This window comes from Archocentrus centrarchus, chromosome 8 (assembly GCF_007364275.1).
Source record: "Archocentrus centrarchus isolate MPI-CPG fArcCen1 chromosome 8, fArcCen1, whole genome shotgun sequence".
Lineage (NCBI taxonomy): Eukaryota > Metazoa > Chordata > Actinopteri > Cichliformes > Cichlidae > Archocentrus > Archocentrus centrarchus.
Genome location: NC_044353.1, coordinates 19,431,712 through 19,445,113, shown reverse-complemented (window position 1 = coordinate 19,445,113; position 13,402 = coordinate 19,431,712). Strand labels below are relative to the sequence as shown.

General features: G+C 39.9%; 1 protein-coding gene and 1 pseudogene across 1 annotated transcript; both read right to left on the bottom strand.

Moving 5' to 3' along the window:
• Positions 1-1,730: 1,730 nt before the first annotated feature.
• LOC115785165 (Usher syndrome type-1G protein-like) lies at positions 1,731-5,917 on the bottom strand (annotated as a pseudogene).
• A 1,165-nt stretch (positions 5,918-7,082) lies between these two features.
• anks4b (ankyrin repeat and sterile alpha motif domain containing 4B) lies at positions 7,083-12,575 on the bottom strand. Its single transcript, XM_030735979.1, has 2 exons — positions 12,306-12,575; positions 7,083-9,609 (listed from the first exon to the last, which is right to left on the bottom strand). Exons 1-2 carry the CDS (start codon positions 12,464-12,466, stop codon positions 8,499-8,501), a joined length of 1,272 nt encoding a protein of 423 aa, XP_030591839.1. The 5' UTR covers positions 12,467-12,575; the 3' UTR covers positions 7,083-8,498.
• Between the last annotated feature and the right edge of the window lie 827 nt (positions 12,576-13,402).

Here is a 13,402-nt window from a genome sequence, read left to right as displayed (position 1 = left end):
CCCGAGGGACGTGGTCAAATGCTTTCTCCAAATCCACAACACATGTAGACTGGATGGGCAAACTCCCACACACACTTGAATATCCTCGAGTGGATAAAGAGCTGGTCCAGCATTCCACGAACAGGACGAAAACCACATTGTTCCTCCTAAATCTGAGGTTGAACTAACAGATGGACCCTCTTTCCAGCACCCTAGCATAGACCTTACCGGGGAAACTGAGGAGTGTGAGTCCCTCATAGTTGGAGCACATCCTGAGGTCTCCCTTCTTAAAGACGGGGACCATCACCCCGATCAACCAATCCAGTGGCACCACCCCAGATCTCCACGTGATTTTGCTGAGGCGTGTCAACTAAGACAGCCCTACAACATCCATCATGAACTCAGGGTGAATCTCGTTCACCACACGGGCCCTGCCACCAAGGAGTTGTTTAACCACCTCAGTGACCTCATCCCCAATAATGGGTGAGTCACCCCCCTCGTCCCCAGACGAGGGGGGTGACTCACCCAGGATATTGAAGGCATACTGAAGGCATGTCAGTGCAATTAAGGAGGTCCTCGAAGTATTCCCTCCAGTGGCTGACTTCAGTCACTACCTGAGCCGCATTATGCTTGGCCTGCCGATACCTGTCAGCCGCCTCCAGAGTTTCACAGGCTAACCAAGCCTGATAGGACTCTGTTTTCAGGTGGATGGCTTCCTTCACCTTTGGTGACCACCGTGCGGTTTGGGGATTACCACTACGACAGGCACCAACCACCTTGCAGCCACAGCTCTGAGCAGCAGTCTCGACAATGGAGGTGCAGACCATGGTCCGTTCAGACTTGATGTCCTCAGCCTCCCTCGAAATGCTGTTGATGTTCTGCCGGAGTTGGTAGTTGAAGATCTCGCAGACTGGCCAGGCATTCCCAGTGCACCCTCACAATACATTTAGGTGTGCCGGGGCTGTCCAACATCCTCTCCCGCCACCTGACCCAATTCACCACCAGGTGGTGATCAGTTGACAGCTCAGCTCCTCTCTTCACCCGAGTGTCCAGAACATACGGCCGCAGATCTGATGATACGATTACAAAATCAATCATCAACCTGTGACCTAGCATGTCCTGGTGCCACGTGTACTTATGGACATCCTTATGTTTAAACATGGTGCTCATTATGGACAAACTGTAGTTTAGATCAGGCAGGCCATTCCTCCCAATCACGCCCCTCCAGGTCTCACTGTCATTGCCCATGTGAGTGCTGAAGTCTCCTAGCAGGACAATGGAGTCACTGGATGGAGCACCCTCAAGCACCCTGCCCAGCGACTCCAAGATGGGTGGGTATTCTGAACTGTAATTCGGCGCATAAGCACAAACAACAGTCAGGACCTGTTCACCGGCCCAAGCAACCCTCTCATCTACCAGTGAAAACTCCAACGTACAGGCAGCAAGCTGAGGGGGATACAAGAATACCCGCCCCAGCTCGCCGCCTCTCACCAAGGGTAACTCCAGACTGGAGCAGAGTCCAGCCCCTCTCCAGGAGACTGGTTCCAGAGCCCAGACCATGCGTTGAGGTAAGCCCGACTATATCTAGCCAGTATCTCTCAACCTCACGCACTAGCTCAGGCTCCTTCCCCTCCAGAGAGGTGATATTCCATGTCCCAATAGCCAGTCTTGATAGCCAGGGATTGGTCCACCAGGGCCTCCACCCGACACACACTGCACCCGACCCCTATGAACTAAATCACTTTTTCAGATCACAAGGATCTGTGCTTCATGATGCCTGGAGTCTCCAGTGCATTTCTTCTGCGAGCAACAGCTTCCGGGATCTTTTTAGGTCCAAGCTGGATGCGAATCAATTTGAGGTCTTCATCAGAGCAAAGCATTAGTGCCTCCAAGTCAAGGTGCTCTCTGCTGAATGCCAGGGTAAAATCTGGCAAGGAGATAGAGGACAGGAACACATCCAACAGAGAGGTTTCCTCTTCATCTTCATCATCATCATCATCATCATCATCCAGTCCCACATCTTCCTGTTCCCACCACAGCGTGTCATCGCCAGTCTCCAAGCCAGCAGCATCTTCATCTGCTTCAAACAGTTCGTTCTGAATGAGGTAATCAAGATTCTCACTGGTACCACTGGGGACGTTGTCAGACTCCAGCCCCATGTTCTCGTCCTGCTCGTTGAAGATGTCCAGAAACTTTGGTTTCTCAGACATCCATTCATTGACAGCAGGCCTGGTGCTGGCGCAGAGTTTCACATTTGTCTCTGCCTCTTTTTCTGGCCTCCTTCTTGAGATTGCTGACCTTTTTTGGATTTTGGTTGGTCTGCTTTGCAGCAGTGCAGTCGAGGAACAGTTCATGTGGTCTCGAGAGGTAGCGACATCCATTGCAGTGTGGAATTCATTGTCCAGAGCAGTTTGCACTGAAAATGACCAGAAAGTTGATGATGTGCATGTGGCTGTTAGCTGCGGCATGGTGCAAGGGTGTATTTCCCCAGATGTCACTCCTGTTGGGATCTCCTCTGTACAACACACACACACACACACACACACACACACACACACACACACACACACACACACACACACAAAAGAGAAAATTAACATCTGAAATGCCTTTGCTTTTTATTTTTGTAATTACTGATGATATTTTCATGATTTGGCTATTCTATATTACCAGTTGATACCACAAAATATGTATAGTACATAAGATAGGTTGCAATATAGGAAAATAATAGCCTAAATAAAAATTCATAAAAAATGAATAAACAAAGGAATGGGGGGGAAGTTATGAATAATAAATAAACATAAAAATGTATTAAATACATTTTAAAATTAAGGCAAAAAATACAGAAGATTTTTTAAAATATAAATGAATGCCTATTTATTTTAATTTTTAAACTACTTCAATTCAATTCAATTTTATTTATATAGCACCAAATCACAACAAACAGTCGCCTCAAGGCGTTTTGTATTGTGGGTAAAGATCCTACAATAAAACAGAGAAAACCCAACAAGCTGAAGGCTCTGCCTCCCATTCTACTCTTAAGTATCCTAGGAACCACAAGTAAGCCAGCAGTCTGAGAGCGAAGTGCTCCAATGGGGTGATACTGTACTATAAGGTCTTTGAGATAAGATGGGGCCTGACTATTCAAGACTTTGTATGTGATAAGAAGAATTTTAAAATTAATCCTAGATTTAACAGGGAGCCAATGAAGAGAAGCCATTATGTGCATTGAAGGACATATCCTGGTCAAAAATGACTCCAAGATTTCTCACAGTATTACTGGAAGCTAAAGTAATGCTATCCAGAGTAAGTATCTGGTTTGACACCATGTTTCTAAGATTTGTGGGGCAGAGTACAAGAACTTCAGTTTTATCTGAATTTAGAAGCAGGAAATTAGAGGTCATCCAGGCCTTAATGTCTTTAAGACATTCCTGCAGTTTAACTAAGTGATGTGTGTCATCTGGCTTCATCGATAAATAAAATGAGTATCATCTGCATAACAGTGAAAATTTATGCAATGCTTTCTAATAATGCTGCCTAAGGGAAGCATGTATAATGTAAATAAAAATGGTCCTAGCACAGAACCCTGTGGAACTCCATAATTAACCTTAGTGTGTGAAGAAGACTCCCCATTTACATGAACAAATTGGAGTCTATTAGAGAAATATAATTCAGACCACCGCAGTACCTGTAATGCAATGCAGTACCTTTAATAACTATAGTATGCTCTAATCTAATCTAACAAGACAAGAACAGAGATGAGTCCACTGTCAGAGGCTCTAAGAAGATCATTTGTAACCTTCACTAATGCTGTTTCTGTACTGTGATGAATTCTGAAACCTGACTGAAACTCTTCAAATAAACCGTTCCTCTGCAGATGATCAGTTAGCTGTTTTACAACTACTCTTTCAAGAATTTTTGAGAGAAAAGGAAGGTTGGAGATTGGCCTATAATTAGCTAAGACAGCTGGGTCAAGTGACGGCTTTTTAAGTAGCAGTTTAATTATTACCACCTTAAAAGCCTGTGATACTTAGCCAACTATAAAGACAGATTGATCATATTTAAGACTGAGGCATTGGGGACTTCTTTGAACAGTCATGTAGGAATGGGTTCTAGTAAACATGTTGTTGGAGGAAGTAACTATTGAAGTTAACTCCAAAAGATCAATCAGAGAGAAAGAGTCTAAACAAATACCAGCAGTGCTGAAAGCAGCCAAATATGGAGATAAGTCTTTGAGATAGTTATGAATAATTTTTTTCTCTGGTGGCTAAAATTTTATTTGTAAAGTAATTCATGAAGTCACTACTAGTTAAAGTGAAAGGAATACTCGGCTGTACAGAGCTCTGACTCTTTGTCAGCCTGGCTACAGTGCTGAAAAGAAACCTGAGGTTGTTCTTATTTGCTTCAATAAAATAGTAAGATGTCCTAGCTTTAAGGAGGGCTTTTTTTTATAGAATAACAAACTCTTTTTCCAGGCTAAATGAGCATCTTCTAAATTAATGAGACACCATTCCCTCTCCAGCTTATGGGTTATCTGCTTTAAGCTGCATGTTTGTGAAATATGCCAAGGAGTCAGGCACTTCTGATTTGAAGCTTTCCTTTTCAGAGGAGCCACAGTATCCAAAGTCGTACGCAGTGAGGGTGTAAAACTAGTGACGAGATAATCTACCTCACTGGGAGCAGAGCTTAGGTAGCTGCTCTGCACTGTGTTGGCACATGGCACTGAAGAGCCATAATAATAATAATGAAGGAATTATATCCTTAAACTTAGTCAGCACTTTCAGAAAGACTTCTACTGTAATCAAACTCAGAGTTGTATTAAACTATAGATTACTCTAATGCTTTGAGAAGAAACAAGTTTTGCTATTATTATTGTTATTATTTTGTTATTACATTTGCATCTCACAGTGGATTATTCTTGAGGAAAGAGTCAGTAGTCCATGTATGTTAAATATACCATAAGTGTCAGAGCAGGTACGATGGCTGGTGACCTCACCAGTGCCATCTTATCTTATTATTAATCAGTAGGATGAAGGTTAACTATAGTGTGAGCTGCACCAAAATCTGACATATGACAAATTAAACATGGCTGGCATTAATAGGCAAACTATTAAGACTTGAAGTCCTTTTACTGCTGTCCCGCATCACAGATAAATATTTTAAATGCATTATGACTTGCCATAAATCCCAGCTCATGCTGTGTAATGATCAGAGAGGAAATGGTTTTGATTATTTTGGCCACGTAGGTGAGATACATTTTATCCTCACAAAAAAAAAAAAAAAAAACTTTCTCTGAATGTCAAATGTCTGTAAGTTCCAGTTTTTGGATGGTCTTTGTTGTAGTGAATGAGGGCTGGGGATGGGGGTGGTGTGGCCTGGATGACTAGCCCTTTTGTTTTGATTTTGCCTGATTAAACATTTGGCTCAGCTAATGGGTGAGAATGGACTAATAAAGTCTCAGCTCATTATAATGGAGAGAACAACAAGTGCTGTCAAAATACAGATAAAGTGCCAAAGTATAAACAGTATGAAAAGGATGTATGTTTGCATGTTTTTTTCAAGAATGACTGAAGAAATCACGCAGCATGAAGAAAATGCTTACAGAGAAGTATCTGCCTTGTCATATCTACGGGTCATTCTGATGAAGCACAGGTGACAGAAAGCTTACTTTCTGCTGCATATGAGCTGAAGAGCGTCGATGTGTCCGTGAAAAGCAGCCAGTATGGTGGGAGTCATGCCATCCTCATCCGGAGTATTCAGGTCCTTCACTGTGGCCTCCTTCAAGAGGTCCAAGTATCCATCAATCGCTGCTTTGTGGTACCGAGACATCTCTGAGAAGAAGAAAAAAATCTGCTTCTTGGTTTCTTTTCGTCCCCCCGCTAATGTCAGGATGTCAGATGAGCAGAAGCGACTGCAGACCCGAGCAAACAAAGTGATGACTGGGCGTCAACGTACCAGCAGCTCAGAGCCATAAAACAAAAGCAAAGTCCGCCTCACTGCTGTGAGCTGCCCCATTTCCTCAACACTATGATAATCACTGACTTCAGCTGTACCTAGAAAACATGCTAACAGATGGATTTCCACTGTTTAAGCACAATACAACAGAATTTTCTGCTTCTTTGCAGTACTTGTACTCCACAAGATTTGAGATGGAAATGAATTCATTTCATATCTATAATTACTATTTCTTTATAGATTGAGAGACAAAAAAGGAAAAAAATATGTTTACAACAGAATAATAGATTGTTGTAGATTGTTGTACAAATAAAACATTATCTGTTGTTCCAGTTCAAGTTTTAGCTCATTTAAAATGTGTCACATACCACTGGAGGTAATGTACTCATCACCATTTGTATATAAAAACTTATTAATGAGTTTTTATCTTTTAACTTGCAGAAAACTACTCCCTCTGACACGTGTCAGCTTAAATCAGTATAAAACTTAAATATCCAAGCATGTATACCAGAAGACTGTCTTAAGCATAATAATAATAATAATAACTTATTGCTCACTCTATTTATCCATCACTGCTATAATTAGATATGTTTAAAACAGTATTAGAAATACTTAATTTATGTTACTAATTTCAGCAGAAATGTCAACAAAAAAGCCACACTATACTTAAAATAGCAAACGTATTAAGATTCAAGAAAGATTACGCAGTTTAACTGTATTATTGCAACCAACTTCTGATTATTTGAATAATATGTTAATCAGCTGATTATTCTCTTGATAAAAACAGTTTTGTTGGTAAACTGTTCTAACAATGTGAACATAAATACATTTCAGTTCTTATGCACAAGATTTAATAATGACTGACTGGTTACTTATTAAGTCTTGCTTCTTTTTTAGGTGCAAAATAATCACGCAGGGTATTTTTTTCTATTTAAAAGATGTTACATTCATCACATCCTGCTGTCAGCTAAATGTGGTGCAGTAAAAAGTAACATTTCTCTATGAACTGCACCAGAGCAGTTAGTAATGTAACGTGAAACAGAAGTATATGTACAAGCACAGATACATGTATTTTTCTTGAGTGTTTTTTAAACTAAAAAGAAAAGAGAGATAGCAAATTACTGGGTTTATTGGCCCATTATATATTTTTATTTATCATTTTTTATCATCCATTTGGATTACACAGTTTTAACAGAAACAATTTAATGGATATGTATATTTTTGATGAAAAGGATGTGTTTAAAACACACAAAGGCGTCTAAAAGCACAGAGATTACAGAACATGTATTTAAGCATCACATTAAGTCTCTTTCATTGTTTTTGTTAAATCTATGGCAAATTTATCAATTAAAATCAACCATAGCTATTTTAAGTCTTTCCTTTTTAGGTTGCATCAGGAAGGGCGTCAGGACAAAAATCTGCCGAATCAAACATGATGGTGACCTCTTGTGAACAAAGGAGCAGCTGAAAGTAGCTTTTCTTTCTTCCATGTTAAAAGTAATAAAGTCACTTCATTAGGTGCACCGTGCTAGAAAAAAGTTGGACCCGCTGTGGCCTTCCAAACTGCTTTAAGTCTTCGTGGCACAGATTCAACAAGGTGCTGTAAACATTTCTCAGAGGACTGCTGCAGATTTGTCAGCCACACATCCATGATGTGAATCTCCTGTTCCACCGCATCCCAAAAGTGCTCTATTGGACTGAGATCTGGTGAGTGTGGACGCCATTGAAGTACAGCGACCTCACTGTTATGTTCAAGAAACCAGTTTGAGATGATTTGAGCTTTGTGACAAGGAGCATTATCCTGCTGGAAGCAGCCATCAGAAGATGGCTGCCCTGCAGTCACATAAGGATGGACACGGGCAGCAATGATACTCAGGTAGGCTGTGGTGTTTAAATGATGCTCAGTTGATACTAAAGGGCCAAAAGTGTTCCCCGTACCATTACACCACCATCATCAACAGCATGAGCCACTGACACAAGGCAGGATGGATCCATGCTTTCCTGTTTTTATGCACTTTTTGTGACCCTACCATCTGAATGCTGCAGAAAAAACTGAGACTCATCAGACCAGGCAACATTTTAAACTCTTATTGTCCAAATGTGGTGAGCCTGTACAAACTGTAGTGTCAATTTCCTTTTCTTAGCTGACAGGAGTGGCACCCAGTGTGGTCTTCTGCTGCTGCAGCCCGTCTGCTTCATGCATGCAGCTGCACAAACAAATCAGCCATGTGTCACCATATTTGTGGAGAAAATCAATCAGCAGGTCTGTACCAACACATCTCGTTTTTTCTACATATTTCTTTTATTCGTTATTATTTCCCATAATTATCATTTTCTTCTCTCTTTTTCTCTCTGTTTGTTGATGCTGCCTTGCCACTTTTAACCAGAAATAACAGATATAAACAAAACATAATGTCATAATATTTTTTAAAAAGTTTGATCAGTTTCAAATGTTGGCATTTTTATGGGGATTGTAGCTTGCTAAATCATCATTATTTTACACAGAAATCAAACTTACAAATAACTTCTTTTAAATTTCCACCAGGAGTTTAAATAACTTCAGATCACAAGGATCTGTCCTTCATGATGCCCGGAGTCTCCAGTGCATTTCTTCTGCGAGCAACAGCTTCCAGGATCTTCTTCCTGGGTCCAAGCTGGATGCGAATCCCTTTGAGGTCTTCATCAGAGCAAAGCATGAGTGCCTCCAAGTCAAGGTGCTCTCTGTTGAATGCTGGGGTAAATTCTGGCAAGGAGATAGAGGACAGGAACACATCCAGCGGAGAGGTTTCCTCTTCTTCGTCATCATCATCCAGTCCCAGATCTTCCTGTTCCCACGGCAGCACATCGTCTCTAGTCTCCAAGCCAGACGCGTCTTCATCTGCCTCAAACAGCTCGTTCTGAATGAGGTAACCAAGATTCTCATTGGTACCACTGGGGATGTCCTCAGACTCCAGCCCCATCTTCTTCCTGAAAATCAGACCTCCAAGGCCGGGCCGGTTGAAGATGGATTGTTGGACTTGGCCTTCACCGTCATCATCGTCTCTGAAGTCTCCAGTTTCATCTTCATCTAACATGTTCTCATCCTGTTCGTTGAAGACGTCCACAAACTCTGGTTTCTCAAATGATCCGCTCTCCGGTTTGAGGAAGATAACGTTCCCATTTCCTCCTTGCTTCTGCAATGTGCCCTTGTCTTTCTTCCCAAACTTCTTCAGGAGTGTGCCTTTAATCGAGCCAGTTTTGTTGTCAGAGATGAGCTTGGAGTACTGCTCATTGACACCCGGACTGCTATCATCATTTGACATTGTTTGATTGCTTGCCTCTGAAACAGACTTGATGCTGCCACGTTGCATTTTATCCATCTTGTTCTGGTGTCTCTTCTTCACCTTCTCGCAGAGTTTCACACGTTTCTCTGCCTCTTTGGTGGCCTCCTTCTTCAGATTGGCGACCTTTTTTGGATTTTGGTTGGTCTGCTTTGCAGCAGCGGCATCAAGGAAGCGCACACAGTCCATGTGGTCTCGAGAGGCAGCAACATCCATTGCAGTGTGGAATTCATTGTCCAGAGCAAAAAGGTTTGCACCGAAGTTGACCAGAAAGCTGATGATGTGCATGTGGCCGTTAGCTGCTGCATGGTGCAAGGGTGTGTTTCCCCAGATGTCACTCCTGTTGGGATCTCCTCTGTACAACACACACACACACACACACAAAAGAGAAAATGATCATCTGCAATGCCTTTGCTTTTTATTTTTATCATTACTGATGTTATTTTCATGATTTGGCTACTTTATATTACCAATTGTTACCATTCACTCTGTATAGTATATAAGATAGCCTAATTAAAAATGAATCTAAAAATAAAATAAATGAAGGAATAGGGGGAAATTAATTTATAAATGCAACCCTGAACAGGATAAGTGGAAGAGAATGGATGGATGGATGGATGGATGGATAATAAATAAACATTAAAAATGTATCAAATAGATTCTTGAATTAAGGCAAAAAATAGAGATCTTTTTTTTAAAGAAATGAATTGATACCTATTTATTTTAATTTCTAAACTAATTATTAAGTCTTTAATTTCTAATTGGGCAGTTGTGGTCTTCCATACTATAACTGCAAAAATAGTAAAGACGCATGTTTTCAAAGTGAGCATATAAACTATAAATATGTGATCATTTTTCAGTTATACTTCAGTCCAGGGAATAATGTTAAAGAGAGATAATAAATATTCACATCACTACACCCAAATACAATAAATACTAACGGAGGACTATTGTTCTGATAAAAAATAAAATCAAATAAAACCTCACTTTTCATTGTAAATTATTGGTTTTCTCAACTTAATGTTTCTATCTATACACTATTGTCATGGTCCTGGGCCAGTGGCCCAGTGTTTTATGTTCCTGTTGTATAGTTCTGTTTTATTATGGTGTCTGTGTTTCCGTCTCCCTGTGCTCTCGTGTGCTGATGTTATCCCTAGGTGGTCCCTCTGGTCCTTATGCTTTAGGTCTAGTTTTGCTTCCTGTGTTTCCTTCCCAGCTGTTTTCCATTTACCCATTTCCTAGTTTGTACATATTGTCTGTGTTCCAGTTAGTTCTTTGTCGCGTCATTAGTTGTACTCCGCTGTCTTGCATATATGTCAAGTCAAGTCAAGTTATTTCTCTTCACTCCCTGTCAAGGTTTGTTCCAGGGAGAGCTCATGTTTTTGTAGGATATGTGTGTAAATAAAAACTGAGTGTACAAACACCATCCCGGAGTTCTGCATTTGGGGCCCTCCTTCCTGCCTGCTCACCGCCGATTCATGACAACTATATATAAAAAAAAGCAGACTAGATGATGAGACGACACTTCCTAAAGTTCCTTAAAAGCATTTTTTATTTTTTTTAATGTTCATATAGTATAATTGCTGGCCTTTTAAGAATGTCTTTATTACTTTTATTACTTTTTTCTAGCACATACTCATGCTGCAATATTTAGTCTTTTTAGTCTGTTTTTAGGTAGTTTGGCAGCATTATGACATCACAAAACATCAAGCAAACAAACAAACAAACAAACAGAGATGCTGTGTATTATAGTCAGATTAAAATTATACTTATTTTAAAGCACCATTACAATGGTCCACATCAACAGGAGCCAGTTAAAGAGGTGTGGGTGCCTCCTCAGTTAAAGCATATCCTATCAGGAGGATCCCCCAAAGCAGACTCAGGACATGCTGGAGAGACTAGATCTCTGGGCTGGCTGGTTGTGTGTTTATTTCAATTATTTTTATATTGGAGTCAAAGTGACCCTGACCGGGTTGATTACATAAACACAAATAATATTTACTTGAAATTACTGTTAACTAAGTGATACCAGAATCAAAGGGTGCTAAATAAGCTTTTAAATAATAATAGTGTGGATTCTACTTTGGATAAAAACTCAGAGATGTATCAAACTATAGATTACTCTAATGCTTTGAAAAGAAATATGTTTTGCTATTATTATTATTATTATTTTCTTATTACATTTGCATCTCATAGTAGATTATTCCTGAGATCTGCAGTCAGTAGTACATGTAGTATGCATGTTAAATATGTCAGTAGGATGAGGGTTAACTATAGTGTGAGCTGCACCAAAATCTGACATATGACAAATTAAACATGGCTGGCATTAATAGGTAAACTATTAAGACTTGAAGTCCTTTTACTGCTGTCCCCCCATCATAGATAAACATTTTAATTGCCTTGTGACTGTAACACTTCGCCATAAATCCCAGCTCATGCTGTGTAGTGACCAAAGAGGAAATGGTTTCGATTATTCTGGCCACATAGGGAAGTAGAGACACATTTTATCATTATAAAAAAAACTTATATATTCTCTGAATCTCAAATGTCTGTAAGTGCCAGATTTTGGATGGTCTTTGTTGTAGTGAATGAGGGCCGGGGGGTGGGGGTGGTGTGGCCTGGATGACTAGCCCTTTTGTTTTGTAGGATGATTTTGCCTGATTAAACATTTGGCTCAGCTAATGGGAGAGAGTGGACTAATAAAGTCCCAGCTCATTAGAATGTAGAGAACAACAGGTGCTGTCAAAATACAGATAAATACAGATAAAGTGCCAAAGTATAAACAGAATGAAAAAGGAAAAAACCCTTTTTCATGTTGGTTAACCTTTGCTCTGTGAACACTGTTCCTGTAGCTCTTCATCTTATTTGGTTTCAGGGAATCATTCATAACATATGATGTGTTTAAATGTACAGGATTTAGGTTCTAACTGCATGTTTTCTTTAAAAATAACTGAAGAAATCACACAGCATGAAGAAAATGCTTACAGAGAAGTATCTGCCTTGTCATATCTACGGGTCATTCTGATGAAGCACAGGTGACAGAAAGCTTACTTTCTGCTGCATATGAGCTGAAGAGCGTCGATGTGTCCGTGAAAAGCAGCCAGTATGGTGGGAGTCATGCCATCCTCATCCGGAGTATTCAGGTCCTTCACTGTGGCCTCCTTCAAGAGGTCCAAGTATCCATCAATCGCTGCTTTGTGGTACCGAGACATCTCTGAGAAGAAGAAAAAAATCTGCTTCTTGGTTTCTTTTCGTCCCCCCGCTAATGTCAGGATGTCAGATGAGCAGAAGCGACTGCAGACCCGAGCAAACAAAGTGATGACTGGGCGTCAACGTACCAGCAGCTCAGAGCCATAAAACAAAAGCAAAGTCCGCCTCACTGCTGTGAGCTGCCCCATTTCCTCAACACTATGATAATCACTGACTTCAGCTGTACCTAGAAAACATGCTAACAGATGGATTTCCACTGTTTAAGCACAATACAATAGAATTTTCTGCTTCTTTGCAGTACTTGTACTCCACAAGATTTGAGATGGAAATGAATTCATTTCATATCTATAATTACTATTTCTTTATAGATTGAAAGACAAAAAAAATCTATTTACAATAGAGTGATTTGTTGTTGTAGATTAGAATGTAAACAACAAAGGACCACCACCAAACTTAAAAGTTTTAATTTTGTAACTCGTTAAAAAAATGTAATAGTATATAAAGCAACAACTCTCTCTGACATGTGTCAGCTTGAATCAGTATAAAACTTAAATATCCAAGCATGTACACCAGGAAATTGTCTTAAGTATACTAATATTAATAACTTATTGCTCGCTCTATTTATCCATCACTGATCTAATTAGATATGTTTAAAACAGTATTAGAAATACTTAATTTATATTACTAATTTCAGCAGAAGTACCAAAATAACACAATATACTTAAAATAGCAAATGTATTAAGAATCAAGAAAGATTAAGTAGTTTTTAACTGTATTATTGCAACCAACTTGCGATTTTTTGAATAATATGTTAATCAGCTGATTATTCTCTTGATTTAAAAAAAAGAAAACTTTTTTGTTGGTAAACTGTTCTAACAATAATTTCCGTTACTGGTCTGTTTTATTGACTGTCTGGCCATATTCTCATTTTTCCCGAC